Below are 24,366 nucleotides of genomic sequence, written 5' to 3' on the forward strand. Positions count from 1 at the left end.
TTCTTTTACACAAAAATAAGTCTTTAATGAGGATCCAGCTGATGATTGTGGGATGAGGGAAGCTGTGGTGGGCTCCTGTGCCTCAGGGAAGGTTGGTTTTGAGGACAGAAATTGGGGGTTTTCCCCCCTCAGTTCCTTTGTGTCCTTTGAGGGGGGTGGGTTTTGTTGTCCCCCACTTCCTCCTTCAGCCCAGATTTGAGGGGGGATGAGTCCTTTTATCACCCAAACCCTCACCCATCCCCACCCCTATCTTCAGCTGGGGTGGGAGGACGGGGTTTGGCTTCACCCCCACTCCCAGGGGTACCCCCAAACCCCATCATCTCCTCACACTCCCCTGCTCCAGGCAGCTCTGAGGGCTCCATCCTCGCCCTGAAATCATCAGGTGGGGATGGCACCATCTGCCTCTGTCCCACGTCGATTTGGGGGGTTCCCCCAGGTATTTCAGGGTGACTTTTGCTTTTGTGGGCAGTGACATTGTCCTTCTTCTCGAATTTCTTGCCACAGATGTCGCAGGAGAACTGGTAAAAGGAGTCGGCGTCGTGTTTCTTCATGTGCCAGTTGAGGGAGGCTTTTTGGCGGCAGGTGAAGCCGCAAATCTCACACCTGGGAGTGAAAAGGGATGAGATTTGCAGGTCAAAAGAGAGCTCAGCTGGTGAAAGGCAGGAAAATCACCCCCAAACGCAGGCAAATGGGTGAAAAGGGACTCCAAAGTTTGGGTTTCTGTTGTTATCTGGTGTGGAAAGGCAACGGAGGGTCCCAACCATCCCCCAAGGCTCGTCCCATCAGAGTGGTTGGGTTGGAAAAGGCCTTCACATTTCCTCCCTCAAAACTCCACCAGACCCCAATTTCCCTCAAAACTCCACTAAAAAGCCCACTTTTTGCCCTCAAAACACCACTAAAACCCCAATTTTCCCTCAAAACTCCAATAAACCCCCATTTTTTTCCCTCAAAACTTCACCAACTCCCCACTTTTTCTCTCAGAAATCTACCAAACCCCCACTTTTCCCTCAAAACTCCACTAAAACCCAAACTTCTCCCTCAGAAATATACCAAACAACCACTTTTTCCCTCAGAAATGTACCAAAACCTAACTTTTCCCCTCAAAACTCCACCAAACCCCCACTTTTCCCTCAGAAACCCAACAAAACCCCAACTTTTCCCTCAGAAATCCAACAAAACCCCACTTTTTCCCTCAAAATGCCACTAAACCCCTATTTTTGCCCTCAAAACTCCACTGAATCCCCACTTTTCCCTCAAAACTCCACTAAGAACCCAACTTTTCCCTCAAAATCTACCAAAATCCCACTTTTTTTCCCTCAAAATGCCACTAAACCCCCAATTTTTCCCTCAAAACTCCACCAAACCTCCACTTTTCCCTCAGAACCCCACTAAAAACCCAACTTTTCCCTCAGAACTCCCCCAAAACCTCACTTTTCCCCTCAAAATGCCACTAAACCCCCATTTTTCCCTCAAAACTCCACTAAACCCCCACTTTTTCCCTCAGAAATGTACCAAACCCCCACTTTTCCCTCAGAACCCCAATAAAACCCCAACTTTTCCCTCAGAAATCCACTAAAACCCCATTTTTGCCCCCAAAACTCCACCAAAATCCCACTTTTTCCCTCAAAATGCCACTAAAGCCCCATTTTTCCCTCAAAACTCCACTAAAGACCCAACTTTTCCCTCAGAACTCCACCAACCCCCCACTTTTTCCCTCAGAAATCTACCAAAACCCCACTTTTTCCCTCAAAATGCCACTAAACCCCCATTTTTGCCCTCAAAACTCCACCAAACCCCCACTTTTCCTTCAGAACTCCACTAAAAACCCAACTTTTCCCTCAAAACTCCACTAAACCCCCACTTTTTCCCTCAGAAATGTACCAAACCCCCACTTTTCCCTCAGAACCCCAATAAAACCCCAACTTTTCCCTCAGAAATCCACTAAAACCCCATTTTTGCCCCCAAAACTCCACCAAAATCCCACTTTTTCCCTCAAAATGCCACTAAAGCCCCATTTTTCCCTCAAAACTCCACTAAAGACCCAACTTTTCCCTCAGAACTCCACCAACCCCCCACTTTTTCCCTCAGAAATCTACTAAAACCCCATTTTTGCCCCCAAAACTCCACCAAAATCCCACTTTTTCCCTCAAAACTCCACTAAATCCCCAGTTTTCCCTCAAAACTCCACTAAAAAACCCAACTTTTCCCTCAGAACTCCACCAACCCCCCACTTTTTCCCTCAGAAATCTACCAAAACCCCACTTTTTCCCTCAAAATGCCACTAAACTCCCATTTTTTCCCTCAAAACTCCACCAAACCCCCACTTTTCCCTCAAAACTCCACTAAAAACCCCATTTTTCCCTCAGAAATCCACCAAACCCCCACTTTTTCCCTCAGAAATGTACCAAAACCTCACTTTTCCCCTCAAAACTCCACCAACTCCCCACTTTTCCCTCAGAACCCCAATAAAACCCCAACTTTTCCCTCAGAAATCCACTAAAACCCCATTTTTGCCCCCAAAACTCCACCAAAATCCCACTTTTTCCCTCAAAATGCCACTAAACCCCCATTTTTGCCCTCAAAACTCCACTAAATTCCCACTTTTCCCTCAGAAATCCACCAAGCCCCCACTTTTTCCCTCAGAAATCTACCAAAACCTCACTTTTTCCCTCAAAACTCCACTAAAAACCCAACTTTTCCCTCAAAAATCAACCAAAACCCCACTTTTTCCCCTCAGAACTGCACCAAAACCCCACTTTTCCCCTCAAAACCCCCCATTACAGAGGCCTCGAAAGGACCGAAGCTGAGGCCTAACCGGCCTCCCCTCCCCCCTCAGGCCTCGACGCCGGGTTTCACGTGGCTTCAGCGCCCCCTCCAGGCCTCAAAGCGCATCGCACTCATTAATTAACCTAATTAACCTAATTAACCCGCCCCGAGGCCGACCCCAAGCCCTGCAGCGCGAGGAGGGGGGGGAAACAAACCTCTAAGCAACGGGGATTTGGCACAAAGTGGGGTTGGAAGAAGACTGGGAGGGGACTGGGGCTTACTGGTGGCTGTGGGAGGGGACTGGGGCTTACTGGTGGCTGTGGGAGGGGACTGGGACTTACTGGTGGCTGTGGGAGGGAACTGGGACGTACTGGTGGCTGTGGGAGGGGACTGGGACTTACTGGTGGCTGTGGGAGGGGACTGAGGCTTACTGGTGGCTGTGGGAGGCGACTGGGACTTACTGGTGGCTATGGGAGGGGACTGGGACTTACTGGTGGCTGTGGGAGGCGACTGGGGCTTACTGGTGGCTGTGGGAGGGGACTGGGGCTTACTGGTGGCTGTGGGAGGTGACTGGGACTTACTGGTGGCTGTGGGAGGCGACTGGGACGTACTGGTGGCTGTGGGAGGTGACTGGGGCTTACTGGTGGCTGTGGGAGGGGACTGGGGCTTACTGGTGGCTGTGGGAGGTGACTGGGACTTACTGGTGGCTGTGGGAGGCGACTGGGGCTTACTGGTGGCTGTGGGAGGGGACTGGGGCTTACTGGTGGCTGTGGGAGGCGACTGGGACGTACTGGTGGCTGTGGGAGGCAACTGGGGCTTACTGGTGGCTGTGGGAGGGGACTGGGGCTTACTGGTGGCTGTGGGAGGGGACTGGGACTTACTGGAGGGGCTTCTCGCCGGTGTGGATGCGCCTGTGGATGATGAGGTTGCTGCTGGTGCGGAAGGAGCGGGCACAGAACTCGCAGATGTAGTCTCGTTTGTCTGTGGGGTGGGAGGACAACAGGGGTGAAGGGGTTGGGTCAACCTCCAGGGGCTGCTGGGAGGTGGCTGGGGTGGTGTTTCAGGTGTTGTTTCAGTTGTTGCCGGTGGTTTAGGTGGTGTTTTGGGTGTTTTAGGTGCTGTTTAGGTGCTTTGGGTAGTGTTTCAGGTGTTTTAAGTGGTGGTTTAGGTGTTACAGGAGGTGTTTTGGGTGTTTTAGGTGGGTTTTCAATGGTGTTTGAGTGGTTTAGATGGAGTTTCGGGTGTTTTAGGTGCTGTTTAGGTGGTTTGGGTAGTGTTTGAGTGGTTTAGGTGGTGGTTTGGGTGTTACAGGAGGTGTTTTAGGTGGTGTTTTGGTGTTTTAGGTGGATTTTCAGGTGTTTTAGATGGTGTTTCAGTGTTTTAGATGGGGTTTGAGTGGTTTAGGTGCTGTTTCGGGTGTTTTAGGTGCTGTTTCGGGTGTTTTAGGTGCTGTTTGGGTGCTTTGGGTAGTGTTTCAGGTGTTGTAAGTGGTGGTTTGGGTGTTACAGGAGGTGTTTTAGGTGGCATTTTGTGGTTTTAGGTGGGGTTTCAGGTGTTTTAGATGGTGTTTGAGTGGTTTAGGTGCTGTTTCGGGTGTTTTAAGTGGTGTTTAGGTGGTTTGGGTGGTGTTTCAGGTGGTTTAGGTGGTGGTTTGGGTGTTACAGGAGGAGTTTTGGGTGTTTTAGGTGGGTTTTCAGGTGTTTTCAATGGTGTTTGAGTGGTTTAGATGGAGTTTCGGGTGTTTTAGGTGCTGTTTAGGTGGTTTGGGTAGTGTTTGAGTGGTTTAGGTGGTGGTTTGGGTGTTACAGGAGGTGTTTTAGGTGGTATTTTGGTGTTTTAGGTGGATTTTCAGGTGTTTTAGATGGTGTTTCAGTGTTTTAGATGGGGTTTGAGTGGTTTAGGTGCTGTTTCGGGTGTTTTAGGTGCTGTTTCGGGTGTTTTAGGTGCTGTTTAGGTGCTTTGGGTAGTGTTTCAGGTGGTTTAGGTGGTGGTTTGGGTGTTACAGGAGGAGTTTTGGGTGTTTTAGGTGGGTTTTCAGGTGTTTTAGATGGTGTTTGAGTGGTTTAGGTGCTGTTTTGGGTGTTTTAGGTGCTGTTTAGGTGCTTTGGGTAGTGTTCCAGGTGTTTTAGGTGGTGGTTTGGGTGTTACAGGAGGAGTTTTAGGTGGTGTTTAGGTGGGTTTTCAGGTATTTTAGATGGTGTTTGAGTGGTTTAGGTGCTGTTTTGGGTGCTTTAGGTGCTGTTTAGGTGCTTTGGGTAGTGTTCCAGGTGTTTTAAGTGGTGGTTTGGGTGTTATAGGAGGTGTTTTAGGTGGGTTTTCAGGTGTTTTCGATGGTGTTTGAGTGTTTTAAGTGCTGTTTGGGGTGTTTTAGGTGCTGTTTAGGTGGTTTGGGTAGTGTTTCAGGTGGTTTAGGTGGTGGTTTGGGTGTTACAGGAGGTGTTTTGGGTGTTTTAGGTGGGTTTTTAGGTGTTTTAGATGGTATTTGAGTGGTTTAGGTGCTGTTTTGGGTGTTTTAGGTGGTGTTTCGGGTGTTTTAGGTGCTGTTTAGGTGCTTTGGGTAGTGTTTCAGGTGGTTTAGGTGGTGGTTTGGGTGTTACAGGAGGTGTTTTGGGTGTTTTAGGTGGGTTTTCAATGGTGTTTGAGTGGTTTAGATGGAGTTTCGGGTGTTTTAGGTGCTGTTTAGGTGCTTTGGGTAGTGTTTCAGGTGGTTTAGGTGGTGGTTTGGGTGTTACAGGAGGAGTTTTGGGTGTTTTAGGTGGGTTTTCAGGTGTTTTAGATGGTGGTTTGGGTGTTACAGGAGGTGTTTTAGGTGGCATTTTGTGGTTTTAGGTGGATTTTCAGGTGTTTTAGATGGTGTTTGAGTGTTTTAGGTGCTGTTTGGGGTGTTTTAGGTGCTGTTTAGGTGCTTTGGGTAGTGTTTCAGGTGTTTTAGATGGTGGTTTGGGTGTTACAGGAGGGGTTTTAGGTGGTGTTTTGGTGTTTTAGGTGGGTTTTCAGGTATTTTAGATGGTGTTTGAGTGGTTTAGGTGCTGTTTTGGGTGTTTTAGGTGCTGTTTAGGTGCTTTGGGTAGTGTTCCAGGTGTTTTAAGTGGTGGTTTGGGTGTTATAGGAGGTGTTTTAGGTGGGTTTTCAGGTGTTTTCGATGGTGTTTGAGTGTTTTAAGTGCTGTTTGGGGTGTTTTAGGTGCTGTTTAGGTGGTTTGGGTAGTGTTTCAGGTGGTTTAGGTGGTGGTTTGGGTGTTACAGGAGGTGTTTTGGGTGTTTTAGGTGGGTTTTCAGGTGTTTTAGATGGTGGTTTGGGTGTTACAGGAGGTGTTTTAGGTGGCATTTTGTGGTTTTAGGTGGATTTTCAGGTGTTTTAGATGGTGTTTGAGTGGTTTAGGTGCTGTTTCGGGTGTTTTAGGTGCTGTTTGGGTGCTTTGGGTAGTGTTTCAGGTGGTTTAGGTGGTGGTTTGGGTGTTACAGGAGGAGTTTTGGGTGTTTTAGGTGGGTTTTCAGGTATTTTAGATGGTGTTTGAGTGGTTTAGGTGCTGTTTTGGGTGTTTTAGGTGCTGTTTAGGTGCTTTGGGTAGTGTTCCAGGTGTTTTAAGTGGTGGTTTGGGTGTTATAGGAGGTGTTTTAGGTGGGTTTTCAGGTGTTTTAGATGGTGTTTGAGTGGTTTAGGTGCTGTTTCGGGTGTTTTAGGTGCTGTTTAGGTGCTTTGGGTAGTGTTTCAGGTGGTTTAGGTGGTGGTTTGGGTGTTACAGGAGGTGTTTTAGGTGGCATTTTGTGGTTTTAGGTGGGGTTTCAGGTGTTTTAGATGGTGTTTGAGTGGTTTAGGTGCTGTTTCGGGTGTTTTAGGTGCTGTTTAGGTGCTTTGGGTAGTGTTTCAGGTGGTTTAGGTGGTGGTTTGGGTGTTACAGGAGCTGTTTCGGGTGTTTTAGGTGCTGTTTAGGTGCTTTGGGTAGTGTTTCAGGTGGTTTAGGTGGTGGTTTGGGTGTTACAGGAGGTGTTTTGGGTGTTTTAGGTGGGTTTTCAGGTGTTTTAGATGGTGTTTGAGTGGTTTAGGTGGTGTTTTGGGTGTTTTAGGTGCTGTTTTGGGTGTTTTAGGTGCTGTTTGGGTGGTTTGGGTAGTGTTTCAGGTGTTTTAAGTGGTGGTTTGGGTGTTACAGGAGGTGTTTTAGGTGGGTTTTCAGGTGTTTTAGATGGTGTTTTGGGTGTTTTAGGTGCTGTTTAGGTGGTTTGGGTGGTGTTCCAGGTGTTTTAGGTGGTGCTTGGGTGTTTTCAGTGGTGTTTCAGGTGTTTTAGTTGCTGTTTGGGGTGGTTTAGGTGCTGTTTAGGTGCTTTGGGTAGTGTTTCAGGTGTTTTAAGTGGTGGTTTGGGTGTTACAGGAGATGTTTTAGGTGGTGTTTTGGTGTTTTAGGCGCTGTTTTGGTGTTTTAGGTGGGTTTTCAGGTGTTTCAGGTGCTGTTTAGGTGCTTTGGGTAGTGTTCCAGGTGTTTTAGGTGGTGCTTGGGTGTTTTCAGTGGTGTTTCAGGTGTTTTAGGTGGTGGTTTTGGTGTTTTAGGTGCTGTTTAGGTGCTTTGGGTAGTGTTTCAGGTGTTTTAAGTGGTGGTTTGGGTGTTACAGGAGGTGTTTTAGGTGGTGTTTTGGTGTTTTAGGTGGTGTTTTGGTGTTTTAGGTGGGTTTTCAGGTGTTTTAAATGGTGTTTTAGTGGTTTAGGTGGGGTTTCAGGTGTTTTAGGTGCTGTTTTGGGTGTTTTAGCTGCTGTTGAGGTGGTTTGGGTAGTGTTTCAGGTGTTTTAGATGCTGTTGTAGGTGTTTTAGGTGGTGGTTTAGGTGTTATAGGAGGTGTTTTAGGTGGTGGTGTGGTGTTTCAGGTGTTTTGGGTGGTGTTTGAGTGGTTTAGGTGGGGTTTCAGGTGTTTTAAGTGGTGTTTCAAGTGTTTTAGTTGTTGTTTCAGGTGTTTCAGGTGGTGATTTAGGAGGCTGGATGCTTTCCCAGCATGGAAATTGAGATGACAGATAATGACAGAGCTCAGAGAGGGGGGATCAAGGGCATGGGATGGGGTTGGGGGGCTGTGGGGTGCCACAGGGGTGGGTCCTGGGGTGAGGCTGGTTCATGGAGGAGCTGGGTGAAGGGGCAGAGGGTTGCTGAGCCAGTTCCCTGCTGGCTTCAAACTGGGAGCACTGGTTGCTGGAGCTGCCAGGCAGGGAGAGCTGGAGAGTTGGGCACAGGGGAAGCTGCTGAGGGGCACCAAGGGCTGAGTCCTGCAGCTGGGGGAGGAACCAGCCCAGCAGCAGCCCAGGCTGGGGGTGAGCTGCTGGAGAGAGGCTCCAGGAGAAGAGCTGAGGCTCCTGGGGGAGGTTTCTGCTCCCTGTGCCACTGGAACCAGAGAATCACACAATGGGGGAGGCTGGAAGGGACCCACAGAGCTCCTCCAGCCCTAAAGCAGGTTCCTCATGGTCAGGATGAGTCCAAGTGGGTTTGGAAGCCACCTGAGATCCTCCCTGGGCAGCCTGGGCCAGGGCTCAGTACCAAAGGAGTTTCTCTTCATGGTTCCAGTGGCACCAGAGAATCACCTCAGAGCTCTGGAGACCTTTAAGAAGCTGTGGAGGATCTCAGGTGGCTTCCAAACCCACCTCAACACATTCCTGTGCCCCCCCTGACCATGAGGAACCTGCTTTAGGGCTGGAGGAGCTCTGTGGGTTCCTTCCAACCTCCCCCATTGTGTGATTCTCTGGTTCCAGTGGCACAGGAGGAGAAACTCCTGGCCCAGGCTGCTCAGGGAGGATCTGAGGTGGCTTCCAACCCCACCTGGACTCATCCTGTGCCCCCTGACCATGAGGAACCTGCTTTATGGGGCTGGGGGAGCTCTTAAAGCTCTGAAGAGCTGTGAAGTGAGTCTCTGGTCCCACTGGAACCATGAGGAGAAACTCCTTTGGTGCTGAGCCCTGGCCCAGGCTGCTCAGGGAGGATCTGAGGTGGGTTCCAAACCCACTTGGACTCATTCCTGTGTCTCTTGACCATGAGGAACCTGCTTTAGGGCTGGAGGAGCTCTGTGGGTTCCTTCCAACCTCCCCCATTGTGTGATTCTCTGGTTCCAGTGGCACAGGAGGAGAAACTCCTGGCCCAGGCTGCTCAGGGAGGATCTCAGGTGGCTTCCAAACCCACCTCAACATGTTCCTGTGCCCCCTGAGCATGAGGAACCTGCTTTATGGACCTGGGGAAGCTCTTAAAGCTCTGAAGTGATTCTCTGCTCCCACTGGAACCATGAGGAGAAACTCCTTTGGTGCTGAGCCCTGGCCCAGGCTGCCCAGGGAGGATCTCAGGTGGCTTCCAAACCCACCTGGACACCTTCCTGACCATGAGGAAGCTGCTTTAGGGCTGGAGGAGCTCTGTGGGTCCCTTCCAACCTCCCCCATTGTGTGATTGTCTGGATTTAGGGCAGGATGATCCTTAAAGGTCCCTTCCAACCCCCACCACACTCTGATTCTATCCCTGGAAGTATTTAAGGAGGAGGTTGGACAGAGCTTGGGAGCAACCTGGGCTGGTTGGAGGTTGTCCCTGACCATGAGCAAGGGGAGGCTGGAGAACAAGATGAGCTTTAAAACCTCATCCCACCCAAACCATTCCATGACTCCAGCCAGAAGGGATGTGAATGGTGAGGACGTGGCTGTGGGTGAGCTGAAGCTCAGAAGTGAGACCAGGAGAGGAGGAAGAGGAAGAGGAGGAAGGTTGAGGTCCAACTCACCACTGTGCAGCTTCTCATGTTCCTTGAGGTGCTTCTTGAAGTTGAAGGACTTGCCACAGCTGGGTTCTGAGCAGGTGAAGGTCTTTTGGTGGACATGCTGGTACTTTTTGTGGTGCTTTTGGGGGGGTTTTTGGAGGGGAGGAAGGAAAGGAGAAGACCAAAAGGACAATGAGAAGAAGTCTCCCAAGTGCAAAGCCCAAAAGCACCTTCCAGTGCCAACATCCCCCCTCTGGTTTGTTCCTTGAAGCATGTGGTGGGGACTTGGAAGTGACCTGAGGGTCACTGAGCTGCTCAACACTTGGAACCAAGACCCAAACCTGTTCCTGAGCTTCAGAAAAGCCACTGGGACAACGGCCAAGAGCTTGGACAAGCAAAACCTGACCCATCCAGTGGGTCCCCAAGGCTTGTGGTGGGGCACCAAAGCTTGTGGTGGGGCACCAAAGGTTGTGGTGGGGCACCAAAGGTTGTGGTGGGGCACCAAGGCTTGTGGTGGGGCAACAAGGCTTGTGGTGGGTCACCAAAGCTTGTGGTGAGTCCCCAAGGCTTGTGGTGGGGCACCAAGGCTTGTGGTGGGTCCCCAAAGCTTGTGGTGGGTCCCCAAGGCTTGTGGTGAGTCCCCAAAGCTTGTGGTGGGTCACCAAAGGTTGTGGTGGGGCACCAAAGCTTGTGGTTGGGCACCAAGGCTTGTGATGGGTCAACAAGGCTTGTGGTGGATCCCCAGAGCTTGTGGTGGGTCAACAAGGCTTGTGGTGGGGCCTCAAGGCTTGTGATGGGTCAACAAGGCTTGTGGTGGGTCCCCAAAGCCTGTGGTGGGGCACCAAGGCTTGTGGTGGGTCCCCAAAGCCTGTGGTGGGGCACCAAGGCTTGTGGTGGGTCCCCAAAGCCTGTGGTGGGGCACTAAGGCTTGTGGTGGGTCCCCAAAGCTTGTGGTGGGGCACCAAGGCTTGTGGTGGGTCCCCAAGGCTTGTGGTGGGGCACCAAAGCTTGTGGTGGGTCAACAAGGCTTGTGGTGGGGCCTCAAGGCTTGTGATGGGTCAACAAGGCTTGTGATGGGTCAACAAGGCTTGTGGTGGGTCCCCAAAGCCTGTGGTGGGGCACCAAGGCTTGTGGTGGGTCCCCAAAGCTTGTGGTGGGGCACCAAGGCTTGTGGTGGGTCCCCAAAGCTTGTGGTGGGGCACCAAAGCTTGTGGTGGGTCAACAAGGCTTGTGGTGGGTCACCAAAGGTTGTGACAGGGCACCAAAGCTTGTGGTGGGGCACCAAGGCTTGTGGTGGGTCACCAAAGCTTGTGATGGGGCACCAAGGCTTGTGGTGGGGCACCAAAGCTTGTGGTGGGCCCCAAGGCTTGTGGTGGGCCCCAAGGCTTGTGGTGGGTCCCCAAAGCTTGTGGTGGGTCCCCAAAGCTTGTGGTGGGTCACCAAAGCTTGTGGTGGGTCCCCAAAGCCTGTGGTGGGTCCCCAAAGCCTGTGGTGGGTTCCCAAAGCCTGTGGTGGGTCCCCAAAGCTCCTCAAAGCTCCTGCAGGCCACAGAAGAGCTTGGGAGTGTGGGAGGCTTGTGGTGGGCACCTCCTGGGGCAGCAGGGGTGGGTTTAGGTTGTCCCTCAGCCCCTCACATTCAGGTACTGGCGGTTGGAGAAGATTTTGCCGCAGCCCTCGAAGTCGCACAGGAGGATCTCGCGCTTGGCCGCCTTCCTGAGGGGAGAGAAGGCACCAAACCACGGTCAGCGAGGATGAGGAAGGGCAGGACAACCCCTAAACCTTCCTCTCCTGCATTTGCCACCCCTCAGAAGTCCTCCTCACCCTTTCTTCACCCCACCTTCCTCCTCCTCTCCTACCCCAAAAGCTGGAGGCTCCCATCACGCCCAGGGGGAATCCCACCACAGAAGGGCTCGAGCTTCACCTTCTCATCACCTCAAGGGGTTGAGGGACCAAGGTGGCAGCTTCTCCTTTCCCCTCACCCTCAACTCTCCCTTTTGTCTTCTCCTCCTCCCACCAAGCCCCAGGTACCTGATCCTCTTGGGGCCAATCTGAGCCGTGTCCTCGTCGCGTGGTCGCCTCTTGCAGCTGCCAAAGGGGAAAGAAACACCTTTGAGTGAGGGTTTCTCGTCTCCTGGAGCACACAAGGAAGAAGCTTTTGGTCCTCCAAGCTCCAAAGAAGCCCCAGGTGTCAAAGAACAAGGTGATTTCTGTCTTACTTCTTGCATTTGGAGGGGAATTCAAGGGGCAGAGGAGGAGGAGATGGGAGCAAATGCACCTTCCAGGCATTGGGTGTTGGGTGAGACCCTTTAATGCTCCTTACAAGATCCTCCCTTTATTATCCTGCAGTGGTGGGGTTGGGAGGGAGCTTTAGAGCTCATCCAGTGCAACCCCCTCTGCAGAAGCAGCTCCCACCTAGATGAGGGAGCACAAGAATGTGTCCAGGTGGGTGTTGAAGAGCTCCAAGGAGCCTCCACACCCTCCCTGGGCAGCCTGGGCCAGGGCTCCCTCACCTCAAAAGAGTTTCTCCTCATGTTTAAGTGGAACTTAAGATCCTCCTGAGCTCAGGCTCCTCTTCTCCAGACTAAACAGCCCCAGTTCCCTCAGCCTTTCCTCAGGAGGAACATGCTGCAGTGCCCTGAGCATCTTGGTGGCCCTGAACTGGCCTCTCTCCATCACTTCCAAGTCCCTCTGGAGCTGGGGAGCCCAAGAACTGGCCACAGGACTCCAGATGAGGCCTCACCAGGGCAGAGTAGAGAGGCAGCAGAACCTCCCTTGACCTGCTGCCCACACTCTTCTTGATGCCCCCAGGCTGCCATTGGCTCCTTGCCCATGAGGGCACTTTGCTGGCTTATTATCACCCAGCACTCCCAGGTCTCTCTGCAGAGCTCCAGCAGGTCACCCCCAGCCTGTGCTGGTGCATGGGGTTGTTCCTTCCCAGCTGCAGGACTCTGCTCTTCCCCATGTTGAACCCTCATGAGGTTCCTCCTTGCCCAACTCTCCAGCTGGTTGAGATCCCACTGACTGGCAGCTCAGCCTCTGGTGAATCAGCCAGTGCTCCCAGGTGAAGCTCAAAGGTCCCTCCCCAGTGTCACCACACCAAGGTGGGCTGTTGGGACTCACCTGAGCCTTCCACTCTTCTCCTCTGGTGGGTTGGAGCTGCTCAGGCTCAGCTCATCTTGGGGCTGCTCCTCCTTGATGGCTCTCTTGCGGGTTTTGGTCTGGTTTTGTCGTCGCTGGGGCTCGGAGTCGCTGGGAGAGAGAGAGATGTGGGGTGGGTGAGATAGTTGGATGTGGTTGGACATTGGTTGGATGAGGTTGGACATGGTTGGATGTGGTTGGACATTGGTTGGATGAGGTTGGATATGGTAGGACATTGGTTGGATGTGGTAGGACACTGGTTGGATGAGGTTGGACACTGGTTGGATGAGGTTGGGCATGGTAGGACATTGGTTGGATGTGGTAGGACATTGGTTGGATGTGGTAGGACATGGTAGGACATTGGTTGGATGAGGTTGGGCATTGGTTGGATGAGGTTGGGCATGGTTGGACATTGGTTGGATGAGGTTGGACGTGGTAGGACATTGGTTGGACGTGGTAGGACATTGGTTGGATGAGGTTGGGCATTGGTAGGATGTGGTTGGACATTGGTTGGATGAGGTTGGACATGGTTGGACATTGGTTGGATGAGGTTGGGCATTGGTTGGATGTGGTAGGACATTGGTTGGATGAGGTTGGACATGGTTGGGCATTGGTTGGATGAGGTTGGGCATTGGTAGGATGTGGTTGGACATTGGTTGGATGAGGTTGGACATGGTTAGATATTGGTTGGATGAGGTTGGACATGGTTGGATGAGGTTGGGCATTGGTTGGATGATGTTGGACATGGTTGGACATTGGTTGGATGAGGTTGGACATGGTAGGACATTGGTTGGATGAGGTTGGGCATTGGTTGGATGTGGTAGGACATTGGTTGGATGAGGTTGGACGTGGTAGGACATTGGTTGGACATGGTAGGACATTGGTTGGATGAGGTTGAGCATTGGTTGGATGAGGTTGGGCATTGGTTGGATGTGGTAGGACATTGGTTGGATGAGGTTGGACGTGGTAGGACATTGGTTGGATGAGGTTGGGCATTGGTTGGATGAGGTTGGGCATTGGTTGGATGAGATTGGGCATGGTTGGACATTGGTTGGATGAGGTTGGACATGGTCAGATATTGGTTGGATGAGGTTGGACATGGTTGGATGAGGTTGGGCATTGGTTGGATGACGTTGGACATGGTTGGACATTGGTTGGATGAGGTTGGACATGGTTGGACATTGGTTGGATGAGGTTGGGCATTGGTTGGATGTGGTAGGACATTGGTTGGATGTGGTTGGACGTGGTAGGACATTGGTTGGACATGGTAGGACATTGGTTGGATGAGGTTGAGCATTGGTTGGATGAGGTTGAGCATTGGTTGGATGAGGTTGGGCATTGGTTGGATGTGGTAGGACATTGGTTGGATGAGGTTGGACGTGGTAGGACATTGGTTGGATGAGGTTGGGCATTGGTTGGATGTGGTAGGACATTGGTTGGATGAGGTTGGACGTGGTAGGACATTGGTTGGATGAGGTTGGGCATGGTAGGACATTGGTTGGATGAGGTTGGACATGGTTGGGCATTGGTTGGATGAGGTTGGGCATGGTTGGACATTGGTTGGATGAGGTTGGACATGGTTAGATATTGGTTGGATGAGGTTGGACGTGGTAGGACATTGGTTGGATGAGGTTGGACATGGTTGGACATTGGTTGGATGAGGTTGGACATGGTTGGACATTGGTTGGATGACGTTGGACATGATGGGACATTGGTTGGATGAGGTTGGACATTGGTTGGATGAGGTTGGACATGGTTGGACATTGGTTGGATGAGGTTGGACATGGTAGGACATTAGTTGGATGAGGTTGGACATGGTTGGGCATTGGTTGGATGAGGTTGGACATTGGTTGGATGAGGTTGGACATGGTTGGACATTGGTTGGATGAGGTTGGGCATTGGTTGGATGTGGTAGGACATTGGTTGGATGAGGTTGGACGTGGTAGGACATTGGTTGGATGAGGTTGGGCATTGGTTGGATGAGGTTGGGCATTGGTTGGATGAGATTGGGCATGGTTGGACATTGGTTGGATGAGGTTGGACATGGTTAGATATTGGTTGGATGAGGTTGGACATGGTTGGATGAGGTTGGGCATTGGTTGGATGAGGTTGGGCATTGGTTGGACATTGGTTGGATGAGGTTGGACATGGTTAGATATTGGTTGGATGAGGTTGGACGTGGTAGGACATTGGTTGGATGAGGTTGGGCATGGTTGGATGAGGTTGGACATTGGTTGGATGAGGTTGGACATTGGTTGGATGTGGTTGGACGTGGTAGGATATTGGTTGGATGAGGTTGGACATTGGTTGGATGAGGTTGGACATTGGTTGGATGAGGTTGGACATTGGTTGGACATTGGTTGGATGAGGTTGGACATGGTAGGACATTAGTTGGATGAGGTTGGGCATTGGTTGGATGTGGTAGGACATTGGTTGGATGAGGTTGGGCATTGGTTGGATGAGGTTGGGCATTGGTTGGATGAGGTTGGACATGGTAGGACATTAGTTGGATGAGGTTGGGCATTGGTTGGATGTGGTAGGACATTGGTTGGATGAGGTTGGGCATTGGTTGGATGAGGTTGGGCATTGGTTGGATGAGGTTGGGCATTGGTTGGACATTGGTTGGATGAGGTTGGACATGGTTAGATATTGGTTGGATGAGGTCAGGCATTGGTTGTATGTGGTAGGACATTGGTTGGATGAGGTTGGACGTGGTAGGACATTGGTTGGATGACGTTGGACATGGTTAGATATTGGTTGGATGAGGTTGGACATTGGTTGAACATTGGTTGGATGAGGTTGGATATGGTAGGACATTGGTTGGATGAGGTTGGATATGGTAGGACATTGGTTGGATGAGGTTGGACGTGGTAGGACATTGGTTGGATGAGGTTGGGCATTGGTTGGATGAGGTTGGGCATTGGTAGGATGTGGTTGGGCATTGGTTGGATGTGGTTGGACACGGTTAGATATTGGTTGGATGAGGTTGGGCATTGGTTGGATGAGGTTGGGCATTGGTTGGATGAGGTTGGGCATGGTCAGATGGGGTAGTACATTGGTTGGACATGGCAAAGCCCCTCACCCAGGTGGTAGAAGGTGCCTCCCCAAGAGGTTCTGCCCTTGTGAGCCCACAACCACCTCGTTTAAACAACACAAGGCCCTTGTTCCCACCTCCTCCCAGCCCATGGGCTCCTTCCCCAGCAGCTCCAAGAGCTCCTCACCTGTCCAGACACGGGTGGTAGTTCTCATCACGCAGGTCATCAGTGTAAGCCAGGTCATAGTCCTCAGCAAAGCCTTCTTCCTCCTCTTCCTCTTCTCCTTGGGCCTCAACCCCTTCCTCTGCTTTCTCCTCCGGGACGAGAGCGCTGCAGGAACGCAACGGTCAAAGTCAACTCCGGCCTCAACTGGTCTTCAAGGGTGGAAGGGCTGGGTTACAAACGTTGTCTTGGCCAGTTGGAGAACTCAAAAGGATGAGGTGCAAGGGTCCAAACTTGACCTTGAGCTCCAGTAGAACCCAGTGCCACGCTGGGGGAAGGTTGATGCCCGTCACCACTCACCTCCCACCGACTTCTGCCGCCGTCTCCGTCGCCGTCGGCGCTTGGGGAGCTGTTGAGGAGATGAGAGGAGTTGGGGAGAGGGGGAAGGTCAGTTGGAAGGGAGGATGGTTGATGGTGGGAGGAGCAGGAGTGGAGGGAAGAAGAAGAGGAGGAGGATGGAGATGTCTTTAGGTGTTGGAAAGGACCTGCAAGCTGCCACCTCAATGAGCAGAGGGCCAAGGGAGTCCAAAACACTCTCCTGGGAGCAGCTCAACCCTCTTCTCAAGTAGCAACTGAAGGGCACTGGATTGGAGCTGGGGAAAAGGTGATTTCCCAACCCCAGTTTTCACTCTGGGTGAAAGGACAAGACCTGTGGCTCTTGGACACTGCTGAGAGCTGCATCTGAGGGGGGGTTTGGTGAGGTCTCAATGCACCTTGAGGCTTCCTCCAGACCTCTTCCCACTCCAAATCTTCCTCACCTCAGGGCTGGGGGGGTTTCTCTTCACCCTCTTTGCAGAAACAGAAGTGGAGAGGCAGAAGGTTGTGGCTGAGTGTAAGGAGCTGAGGGCTTTCCTGGAGGAGAAGGAGCAGCTTCTCCTCTGGACAGAGAGATGAGCAAGAGGAGAAATGAAAGTGTCTCTCAGCTCTCTGAGGAGATTGCTCAGCTTGAGAAGCTGCTGAAGGAGCAAGGAGGAGAAAATGGACCAGGAAAGCAGGTTGAGCAGGTGAGATTCACCCTGAGATGGGGAGAGCTCGGGATTGGGGATCCCTGGGGTCAATAATCCACCTCCAAGGGGCAAAAATCCATCTCCAAGGTCAAAAGGGACCTTCAGCATCACCCTGGGGTCAATAATCCACCTCCAAGGGGCACAAGGGACCTTCAACATCACCCTGGGGGTAAAAAAACACCTCCAAGAGGACCATAAACACCACCCTGGGGGCAAAAACCCATCTCCAAGGTCACAGAGGACCTTCAGCATCACCCTGGGGGCAAAAAACCATCTCCAAGGTCACAGGGGACCTTCAACATCACCCTGGGGGCAAAATAACACCTCCAAGGGGACCATAAACATCACCCTGGGGGCAAAAACCCATCTCCAAGGTCACAGGGGACCTTCAGCATCACCCTGGGGGCAAAAATCCATCTCCAAGGGGCACAAGGGACCTTCAGCATCACCCTGGGGGCAATAATCCATCTCCAAGGGGCACAAGGGACCTTCAGCATCACCCTGGGGGCAATAATAACACCTCCAAGGGGACCATAAACACCACCCTGGGGGCAAAAACCCATCTCCAAGGTCACAAGGGACCTTGAGCATCACCCTGGGGGCAATAATCCATCTCCAAGGGGCACAAGGGACCTTCAGCATCACCCTGGGGGCAAAAAAACACCTCCAAGGGGACCATAAACATCACCCTGGGGGCAAAAAAACCATCTCCAAGGTCACAGGGGACCTTCAACATCACCCTGGAGGCAAAAACCCATCTCCAAGGTCACAGGGGACCTTCAGCATCATCCTAGGGGCAATAATCCACCTCCAAAGGGCACAAAGAACTTTCAACATCACCCTGGGGGCAAAAACCCATCTCCAAGGTCACAAGGGACCTTCAGCATCACCCTGGGGGCAAAAAACCATCTCCAAGGGGCACAAGGGACCTTCAACATCACCCTGGGGGCAAAATAACACCTCCAAGGTCACAGGGGACCTTCAACATCACCCTGGGGGCAAAATAACACCTCCAAGGGGACCATAAACATCACCCTGGGGGCAAAAACCCATCTCCAAGGTCACAGGGGACCTTCAACATCATCCTGGGGGCAAAAAACCATCTCCAAGGGAACCATAAACATCACCCTGGAGGCAAAAACCCATCTCCAAGGTCACAGGGGACCTTCAGCATCACCCTGGGGACAAAAAACCATCTCCAAGGTCACAGGGGACCATCCACAGCACCCTGGGGGCAAAAAAACACCTCCAAGAGGACCATAAACATCAGCCTGGGGGCAAAAAAACACCTCCAAGGGTCACAGGGGACCCCTCAAGCTCTGTATTCCCAGGGGAAAAGGGTGGGAGAAGCTTTGGGTTTGGTTTGTGGTAGGAAGGAAGCCCAATGGGAGACTCTTCTGCCTGTTTGGGGTGAGTTTCAGCATAAGCTGAGGGATTTGGGTTGACATGATGGGTGCTGCTGAATCTGGAGCAAGAGGAGAGGGAGAAGGAGTCGATGTGGGGCTGGGAGAAGGGCTCAAGAAACCCAGTGGGGAAATGAGGGGTGGGGGAGAGGATGCAGAGGGAGCTCACCTGCATTGCCATCATCATCATCATCATCACCACCAGCTCCTGCTTCTTCCCTCTGGTCCCCATCACCACCAGACAAAGCTGCTCCCTCCAGCCTGGATCCAGACTCAGCCACCAGCCCCAAACGCCGCAGCGAGCGCCGGCGGCCGGTGACCGGCGAACTACAGCCCAAAGCCCCACTTTGTCCTTGTGTGTGGTGGTGGGTGGTGGGGTTCCATCCCCCCAGCTCCTTGGGGACACCCCAGGAGAAGCTGTGTCCTGCCACACACTCCCAGACCAGCTGCGACTCGCCGCCCGGCGCCGGCGGCTTCATGTCGGGGACGAAGCCGCACTCTTGGCCGTGGCCGTGGGACAGGACCACGAGGCGCTGCAGGGCATCGGTGTGGAGGAGGCTGGGTTCAGGGTCACCTGGTGGAGGGCAGAAAAACACCCCAAAAGCAGGTGAATGGGGAAAAAGGGCTCCAAAGATGAGCTTTTCTGTTGTTATCTGGTGTGGAAAGGCAACGGAGGGCGGGTAGGACGTGGCCCAAGCTTCACCCAACGGCTCAACCAAGCATAGAAGTGGTTGGGTTGGAAAAGGCCTTCAGGTTTCCTCCCTCAAAACTCCACCAGACCTCAATTTTCCCCAAAACTCCACTAAAAAGCCCACTTTTTCCCCTCAAAACTCCATCAAAACCAATGTTTTCCATCAAAACTGCACCAAAACCCCACTTTTTCCCTTAAAACACCACTAAAAAACCCAATTTTCCCACAAAACTCCACTAAAAACCCAACTTTTACCTCAAGACTCCACCAAAACCTCACTTTTCCCCTTAAAACTCCACTAAAAACCCCAAATTTCCCATAAAACTCCACTAAAAAGCCCACTTTTTCCCCTCAAAACTCCATCAAAACCAATGTTTTCCATCAAAACTGCACCAAAACCCCACTTTTTCCCTTAAAACACCACTAAAAAACCCAAATTTCCCACAAAACTCCACTAAAAACCCAACTTTTACCTCAAGACTCCACCAAAACCACACTTTTCCCCTTAAAACTTCACTAAAAACCCCAAATTTCCCACAAAAAACCCAACTTTTATCTCAAAACTCAACCAAAACCCCACTTTTTCCCTCAGAAATCTACCAAGACCCCACTTTTCTCCCTCAAAACTCCACCAAAACCCCAATTTCCCCTCAAAAATCCACTAAAATCCCATCTTTTTCCCCTCAAAACACCACCAAAACCCACTTTTCTCTCAGAAGTCTACCAAAACCCCACTTTTTTCCCCTCAAAACTCCACCAAAACCAATGTTTTCCATCAAAACTTCACCAAAACCCCATTTTTCCCCTCAGAAATCCACTCAAACCCCACTTTTCCCCTCAAATACCCACTTTTTCTCTCAGAACTCCACCCAAACCCCTTTTACCTGCAAAACTCCACAGAAAAACCACTTTTTCCCTCAAAACCCCCATTTTTCCCCTCAGAACTCCACCAAAAACCCTACTTTTACCCTCAAACACCCCCTTTTTCCCTCAGAACTCCACCCAAACCCCACTTTTACCCTCAAAACTCCACAAAAAAACCCCTTTTACCCTCAAAACTCCACTCAAACCCCACTTTTTCCCTCAGAACTCCAACAAAACCCCACTTTTACCCTCAAAACTCCACAAAAAACGGACTTTTTCCCTCAAAACCCCATTTTTCCCTCAGAACTCCACCCAAACCCCACTTTTTCTCTCAGAACTCCACCCAAACCCCACTTTTACCCTCAAAACTCCACCAAAAACCCCACTTTTCCCTCAAAACCCCATTTTTCCCCTCAGTAATCCACTCAAACCCCACTTTTTCCCTCAGAACTCCACCCAAACCCCACTTTTACCCTCAAAACTCCACAAAAAAACGGACTTTTTCCCTCAAAACCCCATTTTCCCCCTCAGAAATCCACTCAAACCCCACTTTTTCTCTCAGAGCTCCACCCAAACCCCACTTTTACCTTCAGAACTCCACAAAAAACCCCACTTTTCCCCACAAATCTCCACTTTTCCCCTCAGAAATCCACCAAACCCCCACTTTTTCCCCCAGAACTCCACGAAAAACCCCACTTTTACCTTCATTGCTCCACAAAAAAACCACTTTTTCCCTCAAAACTCCCACTTTTCCCCTCAGAACTCCACCAAAAACCCCATTTTTCCCCTCAAAACACCTCCTTTTTCCCTCAGAACTCAACCCAAACCCCACTTTTTCCCTCAGAACTCCACAAAAAACCCACTTTTTCCCCTCAGAAACCCACTCAGACCCCACTTTTCCCTCAGAACTCCACCAAAAACCCCACTTTTCCCTACAAATCTCCAGTTCTTCCCTCAGAAATCCACCAAAACCTCCACTTTTCCCCTCAAAACCCCATTTTTCCCTCAGAACTCCACCTAAACCCCACTTTTACCCTCAGAACTCCACAAAAAAACCCACTTTTTCCCTCAAAACCCCATTTTTCCCCTCAGTAATCCACTCAAACCCCACTTTTTCCCTCAGAACTCCACCCAAACCCCACTTTTACCCTCAAAACCACCAAAACCACCACTTTTTCCCTTAGAAACTCCCATTTTTCCCCTCAGAAATCCAATCAAACCCTACTTTTTCCCTCAGAACTCCACCCAAACCCCACTTTTACATTCAAAACTCCACAAAAAAACAACTTTTCCCCTCAAAACCCCATTTTTCCCCTCAGTAATCCACTCAAACCCCACTTTTTCCCTCAGAATTCCACCAAAAAAACCCACTTTTTCCCTCAAAACCCCATTTTTCCCCTCAGTAATCCACCCAAACCCCACTTTTACCCTCAAAACTCCACAAAAAACCCACTTTTTCCCTGAAAGCAACATTTTTCCCCTCAGTAATCCACTCAAGGCCCACTTTTCCCTCAGAACTCCACCCAAACCCCACTTTTCCCCTCAGAATTCCACCAAAAACCCCACTTTTCCCCCCAAAACCCCATTTTTCCCCTCAGTAATCCACTCAAGGCCCACTTTTCCCTCAGAACTCCACTCAAACCCCACTTTTCCCCTCAGAATTCCACCAAAAACCCCACTTTTACCCCCAAAACTCCACAAAAAACCCACTTTTTCCCTCAAAACCCCACTTTTTCCCTCAGAACTCCACAAAAAAAAACACTTTTCCCCTCAAATACCCACTTTTTCCCTCAGAACTCCACCCAAACCCCACTTTTACCTTCATTACTCCACAAAAAACCCACTTTTTCCCTCAAAACCCCACTTTTTCCTTCAGAATTCCACCAAAAACCCCACTTTTTCCCTCAAAACCCCATTTTTCCCCCTCAGAAATCCACTCAGCCCCCACTTTTTCTCTCAGAACTCCACCCAAACCCCACTTTTTCCCTCAAAACCACCAAAACCACCACTTTTTCCCTCAAAAACCCCCATTTTTCCCCCCAGAACTCCACCAAAAACACCACTTTTCTCCTCAAACACCCACTTTTCCCCTCAGAACTCCACCCAAACCCCACTTTTACCCTCAAAACTCCACCAAAAACCCCTTTTACCCTCAAAACCCCATTTTTCCCTCAGTAATCCACTCAAACCCCACTTTTCCCCTCAGAACTCCACCCAAACCCCACTTTTACCCTCAAAACTCCACAAAAAAATGGACTTTTTCCCTCAAAACCCCATTTTCCCCCTCAGAAATCCACTCAAACCCCACTTTTTCTCTCAGAGCTCCACCCAAACCCCACTTTTACCTTCAGAACTCCACAAAAAACCCCACTTTTCCCCACAAATCTCCACTTTTCCCCTCAGAAATCCACCAAACCCCCACTTTTTCCCCCAGAACTCCACGAAAAACCCCACTTTTACCTTCATTGCTCCACAAAAAAACCACTTTTTCCCTCAAAACTCCCACTTTTCCCCTCAGAACTCCACCAAAAACCCCATTTTTCCCCTCAAACACCTCCTTTTTCCCTCAGAACTCAACCCAAACCCCACTTTTTCCCTCAGAACTCCACAAAAAAACCCCTCTTCCCCTCAAAACCCCACTTTTCCCCTCAGTAATCCACTCAAACCCCACTTTTTCCCCTCAGAATTCCACAAAAAAACCCACTTTTTCCATCAAAAACCCATTTTTCCCCTCAGAACTCCACCCAAACCCCACTTTTACCCTCAAAACTCCACAAAAAACCCACTTTTTCCTGAAAACAACATTTTTCCCCTCAGTAATCCACTCAAGGCCCACTTTTCCCTCAGAACTCCACCCAAACCCCACTTTTACCCTCCAAACTCCACCAAAAACGCCACTTTTTCCCTCAAAACCCCATTTTTCCCCTCAGAAATCCACTCAAACCCCACTTTTTCCCTCAGAACTCCACCCAAACCCCACTTTTTCCCTCAAAACCCCACTTTTTCCCTCAGAACTCCACCAAAAACACCACTTTTACCTTCATTACTCCACAAAAAAACCACTTATTCCCACAAATTTCCTCTTTTCCCCTCAGAAATCCACCAAAACCCCGCTTTTCCCCTCAAAACCACCAAAAACCCCACTTTTTCCCTCAAAACCCCATTTTTCCCCTCAGAAATCCACTCAACCCCCACTTTTTCTCTCAGAGCTCCACTCAAACTCCACTTTTACCTTCATTATGCACAAAAAACCCCACTTTTTCCCACAAATCTCCACTTTTACCCTCAGAACTCCACCAAAAACCCCACTTTTACCCTCAAAACTCCATAAAAAACCCCACTTTTTCCCTCAGAACTCCACCAAAAAGACCACTTTTCCCATCAAACCCCCACTTCTTCTCTCAGAACTCCACCCAAACCCCACTTTTACCCTCCAAACTCCACCAAAAACCCCACTTTTTTCCTCAAAACCCCGTTTTTCCCCTCAGAAATCCACTCAAACCCCACTTTTTCCCTCAGAACTCCAACAAAACCCCACTTTTACCCTCAAAACTCCACAAAAAAAACGACTTTTTCCCTCAGAACTCCACCAAAAACACCACTTTTACCTTCATTACTCCACAAAAAAACCACTTATTCCCACAAATTTCCTCTTTTCCCCTCAGAAATCCACCAAAACCCCACTTTTCCCCTCAAAACCACCAAAAACCCCACTTTTTCCCTCAAAACCCCATTTTTCCCCTCAGAAATCCACTCAACCCCCACTTTTTCTCTCAGAACTCCACCCAAATCCCACTTTTACCTTCAAAACTCCACAAAAAAAACACTTTTTCTCTCAAAACCCCCATTAATCCCCTCAGAACTCCACCCAAACCCCACTTTTACCCTCAAACACCCCATTTTCCCCTCAGAACTCCACCCAAACCGCACTTTTCCCCTCAGAACTCCACCCAAACCCCACTTTTCCCCTCAAACACCCACTTTTCCCCTCAGAACTCCACCCAAACCCCACTTTTACCCTCAAAACTCCACAAAAAACACGCTTTTTCCCACAAATCTCCACTTTTTCCCTCAGAAACCCACTCAAACCCCCACTTTTTCCCTCAGAACTCCACCCAAACCCCACTTTTACCCTCAAAACTCCACAAAAAACCCCACTTTTCCCCTCAGTAATCCACTCAAACCCCACTTTTTCCCTCAGAATTCCACCAAAAACCCCACTTTTTCCCTCAAAACCCCATTTTTCCCCTCAGAAATCCACTCAACCCCCAATTTTTCTCTCAGAACTCCACCCAAACCCCACTTTTCCCCTCAAAACTCCACAAAAAACCCACTTTTTCCCTCAGAACTCCACCCAAACCCCACTTTTCCCCTCAGAAATGCACCAAAACCCCCACTTTTCCCCTCAGAACCCCCCCCAGCTCCCTGCAGAGCGACTGGACACCAGCTCCAGCTGCATCTCCCACCTTCTCTCTTCACCAAAACCCAACTTTCCCCCCCCAAAACACGCCCCACACAGAGGCTGGAGGTGAG

The 24,366-nt window shown here is 50.5% G+C and overlaps 1 protein-coding gene across 1 annotated transcript in view; it reads right to left on the reverse strand.

The window, feature by feature from the left end:
- Positions 1–24,366, reverse strand: part of ZNF692 (zinc finger protein 692) — a 27,554-nt gene continuing 3,188 nt past the window's right edge. The window contains exons 4-12 of the mRNA XM_062020247.1: positions 18,448–18,852; positions 16,169–16,217; positions 15,833–15,976; positions 12,594–12,722; positions 11,502–11,558; positions 11,108–11,186; positions 9,498–9,612; positions 3,648–3,747; positions 1–603 (exon numbers count right to left, since the gene is read on the reverse strand). Of these exons, the coding sequence (XP_061876231.1) occupies positions 231–603; positions 3,648–3,747; positions 9,498–9,612; positions 11,108–11,186; positions 11,502–11,558; positions 12,594–12,722; positions 15,833–15,976; positions 16,169–16,217; positions 18,448–18,852 (1,451 nt within the window). The 3' untranslated portion in view covers positions 1–230. The remainder of the gene's footprint in view (positions 604–3,647; positions 3,748–9,497; positions 9,613–11,107; positions 11,187–11,501; positions 11,559–12,593; positions 12,723–15,832; positions 15,977–16,168; positions 16,218–18,447; positions 18,853–24,366) is intronic.

This window comes from Colius striatus, unplaced genomic scaffold, assembly GCF_028858725.1.
Source record: "Colius striatus isolate bColStr4 unplaced genomic scaffold, bColStr4.1.hap1 scaffold_86, whole genome shotgun sequence".
In the NCBI taxonomy this organism is placed as follows: Eukaryota; Metazoa; Chordata; class Aves; order Coliiformes; family Coliidae; genus Colius; species Colius striatus.